The sequence below is a fragment of the Apium graveolens genome, unplaced genomic scaffold (genome assembly GCF_009905375.1).
Source record: "Apium graveolens cultivar Ventura unplaced genomic scaffold, ASM990537v1 ctg5605, whole genome shotgun sequence".
Taxonomy (NCBI): Eukaryota; Viridiplantae; Streptophyta; class Magnoliopsida; order Apiales; family Apiaceae; genus Apium; species Apium graveolens.
The window spans coordinates 17,164-34,515 of NW_027419024.1; the positions used below are offsets into that span (position 1 = coordinate 17,164).

At 35.7% G+C, this 17,352-nt stretch overlaps 3 protein-coding genes across 3 annotated transcripts; 1 reads left to right on the top strand and 2 right to left on the bottom strand.

Annotated features, from left to right (window-relative positions):
- Positions 1 to 377: 377 nt before the first annotated feature.
- LOC141702744 (ATP-dependent Clp protease proteolytic subunit-related protein 1, chloroplastic-like) lies at positions 378 to 5,705 on the bottom strand. The gene is made up of 9 exons (XM_074506369.1): positions 5,418 to 5,705; positions 3,786 to 3,901; positions 3,084 to 3,296; positions 2,874 to 2,978; positions 2,657 to 2,719; positions 2,266 to 2,377; positions 1,177 to 1,238; positions 881 to 1,063; positions 378 to 801 (listed from the first exon to the last, which is right to left on the bottom strand). Exons 1-9 carry the CDS (start codon positions 5,653 to 5,655, stop codon positions 715 to 717), a joined length of 1,179 nt encoding a protein of 392 aa, XP_074362470.1. The 5' UTR covers positions 5,656 to 5,705; the 3' UTR covers positions 378 to 714.
- A 206-nt stretch (positions 5,706 to 5,911) lies between these two features.
- LOC141702743 (uncharacterized) lies at positions 5,912 to 10,228 on the bottom strand. Its single transcript, XM_074506368.1, has 7 exons — positions 9,970 to 10,228; positions 9,692 to 9,826; positions 7,942 to 9,645; positions 7,715 to 7,879; positions 6,896 to 7,211; positions 6,481 to 6,793; positions 5,912 to 6,430 (listed from the first exon to the last, which is right to left on the bottom strand). The coding sequence occupies exons 1-7, from the start codon at positions 10,226 to 10,228 to the stop codon at positions 5,912 to 5,914; spliced, it is 3,411 nt and encodes a 1,136-aa protein (XP_074362469.1).
- Positions 10,229 to 15,615: 5,387 nt separating this feature from the next.
- LOC141702741 (zinc finger protein ZAT10-like) lies at positions 15,616 to 16,659 on the top strand. Its single transcript, XM_074506366.1, has one exon. It carries the CDS (start codon positions 15,731 to 15,733, stop codon positions 16,475 to 16,477), a length of 747 nt encoding a protein of 248 aa, XP_074362467.1. The 5' UTR covers positions 15,616 to 15,730; the 3' UTR covers positions 16,478 to 16,659.
- The last annotated feature ends 693 nt before the right edge of the window (positions 16,660 to 17,352 follow it).

The following is a 17,352-nucleotide window of genomic DNA, read 5'->3' on the forward strand; positions in this document are numbered from 1 at the left end:
TTTGATAGACACGAATATTTATAAACTATTAGGCACCTGGGTGACTAATTCCCCTGTTCCCACTAATTGCAGCCATCGTACCCATCTCATTTCCGCAACTAAGCTACAATTAAGATCCGGAAAATGTAACCCTGAATAACACGGACAATCGTCTACTTAACACATGTCGCCTTCAAGTAATTTTGTCATTTTCATTTTCTGGAAATTCCGCCACCTCTTCTCCTAGCACTCTAGTAATCACTCTCACACAGCTGTCTTTTCCAGTTTATCTGGGATGACTAGCCCCCAATAATCCCAATATGGATACTAAGCATATGGACAAGAAAAAGGGAAATCACTAAAAAAATACAAAAATAATAAAAATCGTCCAATGTCGGTTGCTATCTCAGATCATAGTTACTATGAATTATATCGGAAAGCCATACATAAGTTATTTCCAGATTATACACTAAAGGACCGTTAAGGATCATTTGTAGATACACAGAGAATGTTGCAAACGTCTATATTTTCCTTCTCCAAATGAGTGACTAATAAAGCATTTAAAGGATAACACATGTAACAAATTAGCTATACACGTCACCTTTAAGAGAACATTTGCTCATCCCACACATCATAATACCTGTTCGTGCCCAATTGATAAGCCACTGTAACCCAAAAACTTGACCGCCTTGATACAACACTTTGACTTCAAGGATGGCCACAAGTGCATTTTAATTATCTCAATCCAGAGGGGGTGGCCTGAGGGTTGCCTGCTGTTCTACCCCTCATGGCCTTTGATTGTGCCAGTATGCTATCATAATCCTGGTCACAACAAACAGTACGTGGTAAGACAATGTAGGCAGCAGAAGATACAAAGAGGAAAGAACTTCAGATGACCTACCCGTTTTTCGAAGGCATTGTCCCTAGAATCAATTATCTTGTCTGCAACACCATAATCAATCGCCTCCTGAGCTTGCATATATTTGGGTCGCTGAATGTCTTTCTCGATTTCTTCCTTTGGCTTCCCAATTCCTTTTGCTAGGAGCTCAAGATAATACTCGGTGTTTGCATCTAGTTCTTTAGCCTGATGCAATGTTACACGTCAGATGCTTTATACATAAGATATAAACACAGAAACACATACAATTATATATATATATATATATAGAGAGAGAGAGAGAGAGAGAGAGAGAGAACCTTAATCCACATATCTATTACTGCCCCGCTTGATCGGTTGACTTTGGGAAGATATAATTTTGCTGCAATGTAGATATAAAGAGACTCAGCCACATGCATAATGGCAAAATGAGAACTTATACTCGATTATGACAATATATAGTCTTAGGATGTAACTAACAAAATCAGACGTACACGAGAATCCAAAAGAAACGGGCAAAGGAAAATTGTTATTAATTTGTAAGCAGGCCTTGGTATATTCCAGGGAAAGAGTCAATGAACGAGTAAACAGACACTTAAAGATCTTAAATATAGATATAAATATATAATATGTCAGAAACAAATTAGACTCTTCAGCTGTAAGCAATTCCGAGTGAATGTCCTCATAAAAAACATTGTATATATCACTCGGTATCCATTCTGTAAAAAACATGAACTTCTTTTCTGTTTGTGTGGCTGGATGGGTGCTGGGTGGAACAGAGTAGGATAATGAACTAGATTACTCACTGTCAAAAAATATTTCTTTTTGTTGGTGTATCTGGCTGGAACACAGTAGTCTAAAAATGAACTATATTAACTACTGGCTGTAGCATGCCATAACTCATCTTCTGAGATTTGTTGCTCACCCCATGAGGCCCATGCCATTCCCCATTTAGACGGGGCAGGACGGCCCCATTCGGTCGGGTTAGGGGCGGGTTCCCCATTTTCCCCGCCCCATTGAGAAGCCTACGTGCCACTTCTTTCTACTCACAGAAGTTGGATTATAGTATAATAAAAAAGAAACACTGAACCAGGAAAGCCAATATTAAGGAACAGACGACGACAAAAGAATATAATCAATGTGAAATATGACTGACATGTCATCTACAAGGGAACAAGTTTTCTCATGGGAGACAAGACCGTATATCTATCTTCTTAAAAACTTGGACACCGAGTTCCAATTAAAAACCTTTATATATCAATCTTTTGTCTTTTATCTGTTTTGAATTTGCTTAATGAGTTCCGAAGAATACTGAGATATAGTAACAATACATCTAACATCAGTATAAATATAAATACAGTATGATTCATGCTGATATACTTCACGTCTTCACCAAAATTTGAGCTTACTAGAGGAATTTGGCTGCATAGCACGGTAACCCTTGGTTCCAAGAGATAGAAGCATGGCTGCTTGACCAAAAGCCATGCCACAATTCACAGTATACACATCTGATTTGCAATACTTGAAGTTCAAAGATCCCCAGAAAAGGAAAAAAAACAGGACTCGTTAGACTTTAAGGTAGTAAAAAAGACTCAATAATGAGATAAAGTAATTCAAACGGACAACCGAAAAACTTCTATATCACAATTTTGGAAAGAAGGATATCTCAGGATCTTCTATCGATACACTCTCAAGTACTTATTGCAAGACAGCTCAGCATAATCTAAATATTATTGTTGCTTTTATAAATTGTCCATTAATAATTACTAATACAGATAAAGATAAATTTATTATGCTTACAGCCATGGTGTCTGCGATTGCGTATGCCTCTGTTTCAGATCCAACAGTCTCCATCTTCTCATTCTGAAAATTGTTTCATGCAGAAGATTATTCAGATTGGTAAAACGTAATCATATAGAAGAAAGAACTTCAGGCAAAGCAGTATTTGATGGCGGCAGCAGTGATACATGTGACAAAGGAAAATATAGACAAGTGCTACAAACTAAAAAATATATACCTGTGTCCCTGACGAATTAATGTAAAGATAAATAGGCTTTGATGGATTATCATAATCCAGCCACATAAACTGAGCAACAAGAAGCTCTGTGACTGCTGGTACAATCTACAGCACAGGTAGAAATACATGAAAGATTAAATCACCAGAGAGCAGAGTATGTATTTCACTACTTGCAGAAAGAGAAAGTACTGAATGGAGCCGTCGTCTTACAGGCATGCCTAGGTAGCAAATTCGAGCATCTAACAGAAGAGATGGCAGATCTGGAGGAGCGGATCTGGGCCTCCCGTTTCCTCTGCCTCCTCCTCCGCGGTACATACTCACGCTCATACCGTACCTGGAAGGCCCCCTTCCATTCCCATCAACACCTGATAAACTCCACATACCCCCATGATTTATATAGTTTTGAGAAGATGATATGCTTTCCTGTTGAAGTGTCAAGAAAATAAGGATAAATGTAAAATACAGAGCACCTTTGTATATGTTCCACAATCAAACTTTTTAATAGTTCATAGACAACTACAGAAGATCGACGCAAAAATGTGGTGTGATGCCCAAGGTTGGAGTCAACAATCAAATAAGATATAATACTCTAGTTTGACTTATTGTATTGTAAATATCATTCAGAATTATCTAGAATTAAAAGGTTTTCTTTGTGATGATAAACGGCCTACTTGACTCAGTGCTTAGAGTATTGCTTTCGTACAGTGGGACTCTGTACTTACAAAATCCCCTAAGAACTTGGTGGCTTTTTCTTAGATTTGTATGCAAGTGAAAGATACATAGTCATACTAATGGGAGAAAAAAAATGTAATGCATAAACTGGCTTCTAATATCATTTTTAAGTAATAAAAATGTAAGATCCACCGTAATTTGACATTATAGAAAACTGAGGAAGGAGGTATAGCAAGAGACCTCTGTAACTTTTTCTGACTGCCTACGAACAGGATTATCTTCAGTCATGAACATGTCCATCTGTGAAGGACTGAGGCCATATAAATGTTTTGGGGCATTGTTGTAATTGTCCATCACTACAAATGAGACAATCAGCAAGTAGTAATTATTAAATCTACATTCATCACAGTAAAGTGGGAAGAATTGGCTGACAACAGCAACCGTATTATCAAAGGAAAGAAATAATTAAAACTGACTGGATCATTTATTTAAAGTTTATGAAAGTATAATAAGGATAAGCTCTACGAACAATGTTTTGAATTGGTCCAAGCCTCATCATCTTTTCTGATTTTCCATATTAACAATATTGATATAAATTGTATTATAGAAGCTTCAGCGCTGAACTGCCTTCATATTCCATACGTAATGCAAACATATATGTATAATAAAAAGCAATTAAGAACAAGGTTTTCATGTAATTGTCAATAATATAAAACTAGCTACCGATCTACTAAGACTGAGTGTGAAATCTGACTTGATCATTGCATGTAGAACACTCTAAAACAAATGAGAAGGGAAATTTTATTTAGTACTGACTTATTTAGTGTGAAATTTTGATTCTCCCTAAAATGAGGAGCAACATTTTGATTCTCCCTCCTCAATTTATTTAGTACCACTAAATAAAAATAGTTCAAAAACTCTATCACACACTATAAGTCTACAACTAATTCTTGAAAATACATATCAATGGCAAATGTTCTTGATAATTGCTCAAGCAATAAAGAGCCACTAGATTGAGTTCGTCTACAACAATACACCCCAGTCACAAAGTATAGAACACGGGCACTATCTAAATTAAATTATACTTATCATGTTGCTCTCAAACAACCATAAATTTTATTACCAATATTCAATAGCTTACGTTCTTCAGAAAACTAGAATTCCAGTAGCTGAAATGACACTCATACTCACAGAAGTTCCATTCACTTGTACAAAAACAAATATGCAATAAATAGCTAATCAACCAAACCCGAACATCAGCCTAACAAAGAAACCCCCCCAAAAAAAAACCATACTAACTCCACATAATGATACTCGTACACCCCAAGTGACAAAGTATATGGCACAGGTACTATCTAAATCCAATTGAGTTTATCCTGTTGCTCTCAAACAACCACAAAGTTCATTACTAATATTCTATCACTTACGTGCTTCTGAAAACTTGAATTCCAGAAGCTGAAATGACACTCGTACTCACAGCAGCTCCATTAAAACACAAATAATCAATAAATAGCTATTCCAACAAACCCGAACATCAGCCTAACAACCCCCCCAATAAACCCATACTAACCCCACATATTTATCGCGTTTAACAACATTATTTCCAATCTAGAACCAACTACCGTAGTTTTCCCCCTAAATTTAACAGGAAATTGCAACAAGAAAAAACCCGAAAACACGAAAACGTTTAGCATATTTCCCATCATACAAACCCCAGAAAAACCCACAAACATATTTCATTTCACATCAAAACTAAGCCCAAAAACACAAACAAAATCATCAATTGACCCCCAAAAAGCCCAAAAATACAAACTTTACAGACAAGCATACATACAAACGGAGTATAAAAGAAAGGTTAAGACAAGAACATACATCCATCTTTAAGATTCTCTTGTCTGAACTGCTTAGGAATATGGTCAAAAGAGTTAGCAGAAGCTTTAATAGTCCTAAAACAACACCTATTCACAATCTTTCTTGATGAAGAAACACCAAATACGAGGTTTGCGTTGTGAACAAAAGATGAAGTTTGGAGATATTGTCGACTGCCCATCTCACGAGTTTCGAGGATTGGAGATGATGAGAGAGGAGAGAGAAGCAAAGACTTGGCCATTTTAGAGAGAGAGAGAGAGAGAGATTTTTTAGAAGAAGATGAAGAAAGTTAATTAGATGGGGCTTTGTTGCAGTCCACATGTTGTTTTGGGCCTTTTGATTTAATTGGACTGGACTTCTGGGGATTTTTTTGGATCTTTCGGCCTTCTTAATCTAGGATTCGCTTTCTAATTTTACCCAGATGACGATGGATTGGATTGATGGTTAAGTCATAAGTGTAATCATTTTTTTTTTGAAAATAATTGTACTTGCATTACTTAGAACAAATCAGAATCGAGTACATGCTTAATGAAGTCGGGCGGATTAACAACCCACTCCATTTGGTCAGACACGGAATGTGTAGCTAAAACGTGCGCTACACTATTCGCAGACCTACCCACAAACGAAATTCGCACATGATTAAAATGCTTACATAATTCAATACAATCAGACACAATGGTATGAAAATAACTTACACCCTTCCTCCATTTCCATGCCTCTACCAGGTTCTTTGAATCTGCTTCAAAGATACAATGATCCAACTTTAAATCTTTTGCCCATAGTAAAGCTTCTTTCAAGTTTAGAGCCTCTACTTCTGTAGGCTGCCACCTGCCATTAACTCTACCACATCTAGCCCGGAGAAACTGTCCAATTGAATCTCTAATGACGCTTCCAAGGCCAATACTTCCATCAGAAAATAATGCGGCATCTACGTTAATCTTCTTCAACTCTGCAGGAGGCTTACTCCATCGCGTTGCCGCAGTTCCAACTTGACATCCACCTTCATTAGCAGCTCCCTAAGCTTTCCTCCAGTCATCTAGCAGATTCAAAGATGTCGCTTTAACACCAAACGCAGACCTATTCGCCCTCTCCAGACCCATTTATTTCTCCGACTCCATAAACTCCAGCACATCATCTCAAACATCGCACACTGATCTGTAGAGACAGTGTGGAAGACTCGAATAATTACGTCAATGCATGATTCATTAGGTCTGATTGTTGTATACTGAAGCATTCCAGAAAGCATCCAAACAGTTCTCGCAAAGTCACACTCGAATAGTACATGCAAATCACTCTCACTATCATTATGACACCACGGGCAGCTAGTTTCGACGCTTACCTGCTTCCTTGCTAAATCTGCTAATGTTGGTAAACAACCCCTGCACACCCTCCACAAAAAGTTAACAAGCTTTCCTGGAATCTTTAACATCCACAGCTTCCTCCAAAATTTTGTATATGTCATATCATACGATCCCTACAACCATTGATATACACTCTGAACTGTGAAACGTCCATCTTCGTCCAAGAGCCAAAACCAAGAATCCTCTACACGTCGAGATGGGAGTGGGACTCGCTGAATGAGTTCCTTATCCCTCTCATTGAACATATCATGTAATATATCCCAGTCCCACATTCCAGTTTCCGTATCAATCAAACTTTGTACTGTAATATCTTTTACTTCCACTGGCATACTTGTAGTCAAGCAGCCATTCTCACTGCATGGTAACCATGGCACCTTCCAAACTTTTGTACTCGCCCCATCACCAATTCTACGACGATATCCAGCTTTAACAGCATCTTGCGCAGATAAAATGCTACGTCACATGTAGCTAGGATTTGATCCTAACTTAGCATTCAAAAAATCCGTTATTGGGAAATATTTAGCTTTCATTACTCTCGACACCAAAGAGTTTTCTTCATTCATAATCCGTCAACCTTGTTTCGCTAGAATCGCAGTGTTGAAATTTCTCAAACTTCACAGTCCTAACTCACCCCCATATTTTGACACACATAATTTTTCCCAAGCCATCCACCGAATACATTTACTGTTTTCCCCTTCCTCCACCAAAACCCATTCATTTTCTTCTCAATTGTATCACATACACTTGATTGGAGTAAAAATAAATTCATCCAGAAGTTTGGTATTGACCGTGCAGCAGTTTTTAACAAAGTTAGTTTCCCTCCCTTTGATAAAGCTGTATTACTTCATCCTTGGAGCTTTTGAGACACACGATCCACCAAGAAACTGAATGCTTCATTTTTATTTCTTCCCACAAACATTGGCATGCCTAGATATTTACCAGGCATGCTTGTTTCCTTAACTTCCAGTCGCGTACACACACCCATGCGATCCTCTACCTTCGTATTTGGACTAAACACAACACTAGATTTATTATAATTTACTGCCTTCCCGGACAATTTTTCATATCTCTGCAGAATCCCCTTCATAACACCTGCCTCAATCTCTGATGCACGAAGAAAAAATAACAATCGTCTGCAAAAAGTAAATGAGAAATAGACGGCGCACCTCTAGCAATTGCAAATCCGTGAATCAAACCAACCCGTTCATGTCGTCTAAGGATTGCACTTAGACCCTCCGCACATAATATGTAGACATAAGGAGAAATCGGATCTCCTTGCCTGATTCCTCGCTTAGGCTCAATATCCCCAAACACCTCCCCATTGTGTAAAAAGCTATACTTTACACTACGAATGCAATACATCAATCTATCAATCCACCATTGATTAAACCCAAACCTGGCTAGCATCTTCTCAATAAATTTCCATTCTACTCTATTGTACGCCTTCGAGATATCCACCTTTAATCCAGCAATGCCATTTTTCCCCTGTGTTTTCCTATGGATATGATGGTTTAACTCAAAAGCAAGCAATGCGTTATCCGTTAACAGGCGGCCCTCAACGAAAGCACTCTGCTTATCTGATATAATTTTTGGAAGACATGGTTTCAATCGGTTTGCCATTACTTTTGATACTATGCGCATAAGCACATTACAAAGCGATATGAGTCTCAAATCTGTCATTTGTCGTGGTTTTTTAACTTTCGGAATCAAGCAGACTAACGTGTCATTTATTCCTATGGGCAACTCCCTTGTATCAAAGAAATCCTTACAAAACTGAGTCACATCCATTCCAACAATGCTCCAGTATGCCTGAAAGAACCCAGGATTAAGCCCATTCATCCCTGGTAACTTACTCGGATGCATTGCAAATACATCATCTTTAACTTCATTCTCAGTAATTGGCAGCACAAGATTCTGATTCTCTTCTTCAGATATAGTCGGTATTAGTTCTCGACTCGATAATTGTCCTTCTGATCCTGACGACTGAAACAAGTGTGAGAAATAATCAACAATTATCCCTTTCACCTCATCATTGGTCTCTTTCCATGTGCCATTTGTACCCATCAACCCTTGAATATTATAGTTTTTTCTCCTCGACGAGGCATATTTGTGAAAAAATCGGGTATTTTGTTCCCCTTCCTTTAGCCAGTATTGCTTAGCTCGTTGTTGCCAGTAAATCTCTTGTTTTTCCAGTAAGCATAGAAATTCCCAACGCATTGCATTATACTGCTGCACCCCTTGCGTATCTCGCCTAGCTCGGAGCTTTTGCATCTGACTTCGATAATATATTAACTTAGATTTCATCTCCTTTACCAAGCCCCCACCCCATTCCTCCAGCTTGATACAACACTGCATCATATTTCCCATAATATCTCCAATTTCTTCCTTGTTCCAGCAGTCATTAACCACATTATAACACCCCCTTTCTCCAATCCATGCATTTTCAAATCGAAACCGCTTTTTCTTTTGCACATATACCCTCCTATTAAGCTCAAGAACTAAAGGAAGTTGGTCTGAGGTTGAAACTTCAAGCACTTTAATTACAGCACCTGGGAACATATTCCGCCATTCTACGTTAGATAGACCTCTGTTTAATCTTTCCTGTACCCATCTAGTAGTACCTCGTCCTCTTTCCCACATGATTTTTTCACCTTCGAAACCCAAATCTATCAGACCGCAATCATCCAATACATCCGCAAAACCTTGTAGCAGGTGTCTTGGATGTTTTCTTCCTCCTCTTTTTTCACTCGCGGTTAGCAACTCATTAAAGTCACCAATAATACACCACAATAATGAATTTCTTCCAGCCAAATCTCTAATCATACTCCAAGCCTCCGTCCGGGTAACCATATATCCCTGTATACCTCCACCTGCCAATTTGCTCATTCACAACTTCAAAATCTATATAGTTCAGACAACTATCAACAATATGGACACCCCCCTCATTCTTCCAAAATAGCGCCATCCCTCCACTATGTCCTTGGACATCCACTGCCAAGAAGCCATCAAAACCAATCTTTTTACATACCTCTGCAACTTTATTCGACTTAACTAATATTTCAGACAGAAAAATTACACTAGGCCTATACTGCGTAATGATTTCCTTAAGAAATCTAACTGCTCATAGCTTGGCCAGGCCACGGCAGTTCCAGGCTAGTAAACTCATGATGACTGGCGGGCCTGGATTCCAGTACCCGCCACATTCAAGTTTTTTGGCCCATTATTTTGCTGAAGCCCAAGCAATTGCATATTATCTTTTCCACTATTTTCTCCCACTAATTCCTCTTCAACACGCCTTCTTTTCCGGTCCAACACAATCCTCTCATTTGACTTCAGAGGATTCTCCGGCATATTTTCTTCCGAATACCTCTCCTGATTTAATTCATCAGCATCATTCTTATCTCGTGTAACAACCTTAACTGCTGCACTTTCCCCTACAATCTCGCGTAGCATACCATCAACTTACATGAATTTCGCCTCATCTCTCGTCCCGCCGTGTACGGTGGTTGCTGGCGTCTGGTTGCTGCTTGATCTCCAACGATTTTCTCCATCGTTTACATTCCGAAGCCACCTTACCCTTACACCTATTTTATTATTTCGAGTTGGAGCTCTTAACCAAACACCATAGGCTCGTTCAATCGTCTTTTCCGGATTTGCATACACTATGCTGCAATCTCTCTATCAATGTCCGATTATTCCACAAACAAAACGGAATGAACTCAACTGTTCATACTTGAAATTAATAAGTGTAATCATTTTAGTGATAAATAATCGGTGTGTTTAGATATCTTCGATTTTTCGAGGGTTCTCTACTAATCAACCAATCAAACGTACTCAATATATACCCGTATGAACGTATCACATATATACTACATAAAACAGTTTCAGAGAATTCTCGACTAATTTCTCATTTATGTTTTAGTGATTTTAAAATTTTAATTGGTTATTATTTAGAGTTTTTTTGAAAAATACCCAAATCTAAAAATAATTTTACAAATATACTGTCATTTTTTTAAAAAAATTGTAAAAAAACTTTTTAATTTGCAAAAATACTATTTTTCAAAAAAATTTGCAAAAATACGGTTATTTGGGAACTGGAATCAACTGCATGCAACCTTTGACAAGTTTCTGCAACTACATGTAACCTCAAATCAACCAAAAAAACTTTATTCAATTAGTTGCATATCTGGTTGATTTTGATTGATTTTGGTTTATTCCGTATTTTTGCAAAAAAAAATCAGAAGATAGTAAAATCGCAAAAAAACTTAGAAAAAATAGTATTTTTAGTAAATTCTCTATTATTTATTATGAGATTGATGAGGGTGAGGATGAATTCAGAGACATGCCCGATTAAAAAAAATAAGTGTAGTAAATGAGTATTTTTGTAAAAATAGGGGTCGTGTTTATATTTTCAATTTTATCCCTACAATATTATAGTATAAAATATTCTAACCTCAACTAATTTGTGAGTACACCATCAGACCCAATTTTCTCATTTATTATTTAAGAATGGTGCATTTTTATTTTTGAATTATTTATGTATTGTTAGAATTTTCTGCTGTTATTTAAAAATGCGCCGATATCTTATATTTTGGTTCCATATAACTAAAGTCACTGGTCAGACAGGAATAAAACGACAATAAGTTAATATACGAATAAAAGTTTTAAGAATTAATTTAATTTCCGTTAATACTGACATTTCTATCAGAAATAGGTACTGAAACTACAAGTCAACAGACAGATACATTATGTAGTTGTTACTTGTTCACTTGTTCCACCTTGTACTAAACTTTGACTAGTTCTTCATTTAATTGATGATAGTTTTTTTTTTTGGAGAAAATATTCAAGTGATAGTTCAACTTCATGAAAATGTGAAGATTCTACATACCGGATATAATTACATCCAAATATCTTGGTCAAATGTAATGTTTCCATCCTTTTTTAGTTATCATATTTGATTTTTGTGCAATTAAATTGATCAAAATTTTATTAAAATATTTTAATAATATAAATAAAATGAAATATTTTCATAACTGGATAATTTTCAAAATTTTAAATTAATGAAAAAGTAATTTTTAACTTTTAATAAAAAATTAGTCAATTTGACTGATAAAAAAATGAAACAAATTAAAAAGCGACAGAGTGAGTATATTTATTATTTTAAAAGGGTTGTCTTAGTATTTTTGGTAATATACATGAATTTTATGATATAAATACTTAAATACATTGTGTGCAAGAAAGTGAGGTGTGCAAGTGTGTGAGTAATGTGATCCAGATAAAGAAAAAAACAAGATAAGTTTGGATAATGTGATAATGTCAAATTTCTAATACATTTCAACAAATGTGACCTAACTTATTTCATGGAAGTGTGTATAATGTACACACTATCAAAGATAATTAAACAAGTGATCAGGAGTTGTTTGTTTATACACAAAGAAAACTAGGTCTAGATATATGTATCAACAGAGAGTTAAGAATTGTGATTACAAGTATAAACTTGGCCTAATTAAGCAGCTGATTACCAAACTTGATTACTTACCAAACAAAACAGTACTAATTACCCAACACATGTAACCTCAACCTTTTGTTTTAGCTAGCTAACTAGTTGCGTGTCCCATGTACGTTAAGTATGATTGAGTAGTGAATATCTGAATGTCCACGTGGCATTTACAGAACTAACTATTTTGTGGAAATGATATGTTGCACCACAGTTCACACCTAGCATGAAGGTCTAGTGGAGGGGACACGTGTCTAAAACCGGGGGATGAACTGTACTGCAGTGGCGTGCCGTGAAAGACAATTGGCGTGTGTGTTGCCCCCTTGCTGAAGTTAACACTTAATGTTATACACATGATCTGATGTCCTATTCCTAATTATCACTGTTATTGTCCTCACATTAATCTTCATTCTCAATTTATTTGATACAGCTTATCCATTGGGTTATAAAATTTGAAAATAGGTTTTATATAATCATATTCAGTCTTATATAATCATACTGAGTAATTGACGGCCTTTTTGAATAGTCGCATGTAGCACATGATTTTTGGTTAGATGGTCGATTTCTGAGTATTCACTCAAATACTCATTCGAGTTGACCAATTTGTGTAATTTTGTTTATTAATTAGTTTTTCAACTTGAATTGCAGAATAAGCGGTTAAATAGTATGATATTAACATACGGGGAATGATATAATAATGAAAAACAGGGACACGTGTTTTCCGTAAAATTAAATTTTATATTTTTTATTATAATTTTTTTTGAAAATATATAAAATTACCTCCTCAAAATTCAAAAATATGAAAATATATTCTCAAAATTTGTCAGATATTCTTCTAAACGAAAATTTGGAGAACTGTCAGTACATATGTATATATAAAAACTTATTGGGCTTGTGGGAGTGCTGTAATGTGTAGCAAACACAAGATATCAGAGTATTAGACGATACGATTGTCAGATTGTATATAAGAGATACGTAAGATATATAGATTGAACATAACAATTGAAGTTTTAGCAGGGGTTGAGTTAGTAGAAAAGGAGTGAACTAAACTTCTGCCATTGTTGAACGTGTCTAGAAGATGGTGACCAGTATCATATATATAAGAAACTTAAGAAGCTAGCTAGCTAATTACCAAATTAATGAAATAATCAAATGTACGTACTACGTACGTACGCATAGTCTGTGTAGAAAATGAAGATGCAGCTCAAGTCAATTATACGAATGGTGGAAAGCCGCCGTCCGACCCAGACTCGACTTATTATTTGATAGCATCATTTTTTTTCTTTTTTAATAACAGGCATAATTAGATGTTTTTTAAAGCATTCTATTTTATTTTCGTGAATATTTTTCGCAAATCAGTTTTTTCTGCAGAATAATCTGAAAATATCTGCGAAAAAGAAATAAAATGCTTGAGTATAAAGCCTTAAAATATAAATCCTGATGTTCCTGAATGTGTTAGATAAAATTTAGATAAAATTTATGCGTCATCTGATTGTTAGGAAACAAAAACGAGATTGTTCGGAGCATCCCTAAGATATGGAATTAACAAAATATATTTAATTAAACGTAATAGAATTTAGTGGGTGTATATACCGTATGAAAATACTCTAATATCTAGTAATAATTGGGAGAAGAGAATAAAATGGCAAGTGTTGTAGTATGATAGTAGAGATTGACCAGAAGAGGTCAAAACAAAGAAGAAGAAGAAGCAGGCAGCTCACAGCTGCTTCCAAGTGGTACTGCTACTAACTAATTGTTTACCACTACATCAGTTCCTCTCAATAATATGTACAAAATGAAAATAAAAGTCGTTATAATAATAATAATAGAAATAAAAAATTAAAATACAAGTCACATAAAATACAACACACAGCTTGTCCACCACTCCAACACTACTTTGACCAACTTCACTCAGTTCTGTCTCAATAGTCAATAATACCCCTTTCATCTTTGTATATACATTATTATATTATGTGTATATACATTCCAAAGGAGATTCTCATCATTTTTCTATCTTGATAAAATTAAAATTCAGGAATCTTATAATTATATAATTAGTTCTACCCATTACATATAATACATATGTGTTAAAATAATAATATTTGATTTAAAAAAGACATCCGTCTACGATTTAAGGGGTCATCTGACCCCCTAAATTTGTAGTATGGTTAAATATATATATTCAATTTATATAAAATTAAAAATGACACTTCTTAATTTTTGCAAAAAAATGCACGTACTTAAAAAATTTGATGTCAAAAGTCTTTTATTGGAGTAAAATTTATTAGTGAAAATTATATTTTTTTTGTTTTAAAAAAATTATGAGTTACAAATGAAATAGAAGTTAAGAACAAGATGATAAAGAAAGACAGGAATAGATATTGAACAGTATTTCTAGGAAGATAGGATACAATTAATATGAAGTTGATTTCATGTGTATCATGTTGAATCCACATAATTTTTTTATCAGGTATTGCTAAAATTAGTGCAACTTGTAAAATTTTATCCTTTAGAATTTATCAAATTCGTCTTCTAATCACCTTGAAGGTTAGCTTTCTAACTATATAGTTGACTGGAGACTTAAAGATAATTTTCAAAATTTGAAAAGTATTTTGTACCTCGCTCATATATAAGATAGTTAAAAACACAAAAATGTTAAGTATTTCTGGATTTATATCTTGGAAAAAATCGGTGATTCTAATAGTTGCAACTGTAACAATTACGAGAGATTTTTTAGTAAAAAATATTCGCAATAATTTAATATAAAAAATCAAATTTTAGATTTTCTTAAAGCCGAGTTCAAACCTATTTCAAGCCGAATTCGAGAATAACATGCCAAATATTTAGCTCGAACTCGTTTTCTTGTCTATGGTTCAAGTCCAGGATGGCCAGCTACAACAGGGATAACACGAGTTTTTAATGAACGAGCCGAGTTCGAATTCGTTCACGAACAGTTTTGTAGGCTAATGATCTCGTAAATAATACACTATTCTAATATATGATTGATTATTATTTTACGTATATGTGTTGATTTAGTAAAAAAAATAAAAAATTGATCACTTATATATTTAAAGCTGGATCCATCACTACTTCTAAGATTTTAAAATTTGAAATTTTAAAATGACCAATTACTGAATATGATATTCAGAATTAAGGCGGACAGATAATTCAGATTCGATCCCACCAACGTACTCATACAAAATATAGGATTAATTGTGTAAATCCAAATATGTACATGATAGAAGTACAAAGACTTTCACCGCCTTTCCTCCCCACGCAACTTCACACCTTTGCCACCTCCTTTCCAAACCTCCCCTTTATATATAAACCCCCTTCCCCCATATCTCCCATTCTTCACTCCCCTCACATTACAATCATTCTCACATCTCTCTCAAAATCTCTCTCTCTCTCCCTCCCTTTTTTCTCTCTCTCAAATTAAGAAAAGTCTAAGCAAAACAATGGCTCTAGAAGCCCTAAATTCACCCACAACCGCAACTCAACCACCTCACTTCACCAACACCACCACCACTCCCACTACTCTCCACCCTTCTGAGCCATGGATGAAGAAAAAACGCTCTAAACGACCCCGTTCCGAAACCCCGCCACCAACCGAAGAAGAATACCTAGCTCTTTGTCTCATCATGCTTGCTCGCGGCGGCGCCACCTCTCCCACACCCCTCAACCACCACCAACCACCACACTCTAACCAATCCTCCGACAATCTCGAAACTAATACATACAAGTGCACTGTATGTGACAAAGCTTTCTCATCTTATCAAGCTCTCGGTGGCCACAAAGCTAGTCACCGCAAAACCCTAGCACCCGAAAACAACAACTCTAACAACGCAACCCTAAATTTAGGTTTAAACCCTAGCGGTAGGGCCCACGTTTGTACTATTTGCAACCGTTCTTTTCCTACAGGACAAGCTCTTGGGGGCCACAAGCGCCGCCACTATGAAGGCAATATCAATGCGACGGCGGGGAGTGGAAGCGCCGCCACGGTGGTGTCATCGTCGTCGGTGCCGGCGGGGTCGAGTCAGAGACATGAGTTTGAGTTTGACCTAAATTTACCGGCGTCGCCTGAAGAAGTGCTGCCGTTGGAAGTTAGCGTTGACTTTTCTCGAAAAAGTCAACTTTCCGGTGAGCAAGAAGTAGAGAGTCCCTTGCCTTTGAAGAAACCGCGTTTCTTAATTCCCAATTATTAATTTTTTTTATCATTATTATTATAGAAATTTAATTTACTTTTTACATTTAGAAAATTGGTTAGTCTATTAAATTTTTGTTTAGGAATTTGTACGAGTATGGCCCTATGGGGCATGTATGATTTATAGAAGACTTTATGTTGGTGTTATTGATGAATGATTAAATTGAATCAAATTATTTTTAATTTTTTTTTGAAACAATTTATTGGATTAAATTGATTGCTTGTTGAATTGAAAATTAGGTAAAAAATAGTAAATTAGATGGGAATTGCATGAAAGACCATGTGAGGAATGAGGAATGCACATGTTGAGGACATGAATGTGGTTAGCCATTACTGTGTTGCTACCAGATGTATAGTAGAGATCTGCAATCTTGGTTAATGCCTTTTGTATTCCTCCTTTAAAAACAGTTCAATATTGTTAATAACTAAATTGGGAAAAGTTTATTGTAGAATACTATAGTGCAACCTATGTTATTTGTAATCGGTTATCAAACGTGTCCAGGTATTAAATTCGACGAAATTTGTCAGAATGTCACAGTTATTGTGCTACTATTACTTCTTACTTGCAAATTCTCACAGTGCATTTTTAGCTTCAAATCCACATTACAAAAAATGACATTTAATTATTAAATTGATGACAAGGCTTGGCCAGTTAAATAAATTAATTTTTTATTTCCGGGGTCTTTAATTAGCGAGACAGTTGATGACAGTTGTAAACGTGGCAATGTATATCTTGGGGATCAAGGAACTAAGGATGTGAAGTCAGATTAAGTGCTTTTCAACTTGGATACAAATTGGATACTAACAAGATTCTTGTTTGTTTTATGACAAGTCCATGGAGACATTTTAGTGGACTGAAGTCGCCACAAAAGCCTA

What these genes read in the sequence shown, in the direction of transcription:
- LOC141702744 (XM_074506369.1), bottom strand. Translation starts at nt 5,655, where the DNA reads ATGGCCAAGTCTTTGCTTCTCTCTCCTCTCTCATCATCTCCAATCCTC. An exon ending in AGTCAGAAAAAGTTACAGAG is followed by an intron (nt 3,297 to 3,785) that starts GTCTCTTGCTAT and finishes ACACTTCAACAG; the next exon opens with GAAAGCATATCATCTTCTCA. An exon ending in CAATCGCAGACACCATGGCT is followed by an intron (nt 2,378 to 2,656) that starts GTAAGCATAATA and finishes TTGAACTTCAAG; the next exon opens with TATTGCAAATCAGATGTGTA.
- LOC141702743 (XM_074506368.1), bottom strand. Translation starts at nt 10,228, where the DNA reads ATGCTACGCGAGATTGTAGGGGAAAGTGCAGCAGTTAAGGTTGTTACA. An exon ending in AAAAAACTTGAATGTGGCGG is followed by an intron (nt 9,827 to 9,969) that starts GTACTGGAATCC and finishes CTGAAATATTAG; the next exon opens with TTAAGTCGAATAAAGTTGCA. An exon ending in CGGATTTGCAATTGCTAGAG is followed by an intron (nt 7,880 to 7,941) that starts GTGCGCCGTCTA and finishes TTCGTGCATCAG; the next exon opens with AGATTGAGGCAGGTGTTATG.
- LOC141702741 (XM_074506366.1), top strand. Translation starts at nt 15,731, where the DNA reads ATGGCTCTAGAAGCCCTAAATTCACCCACAACCGCAACTCAACCACCT.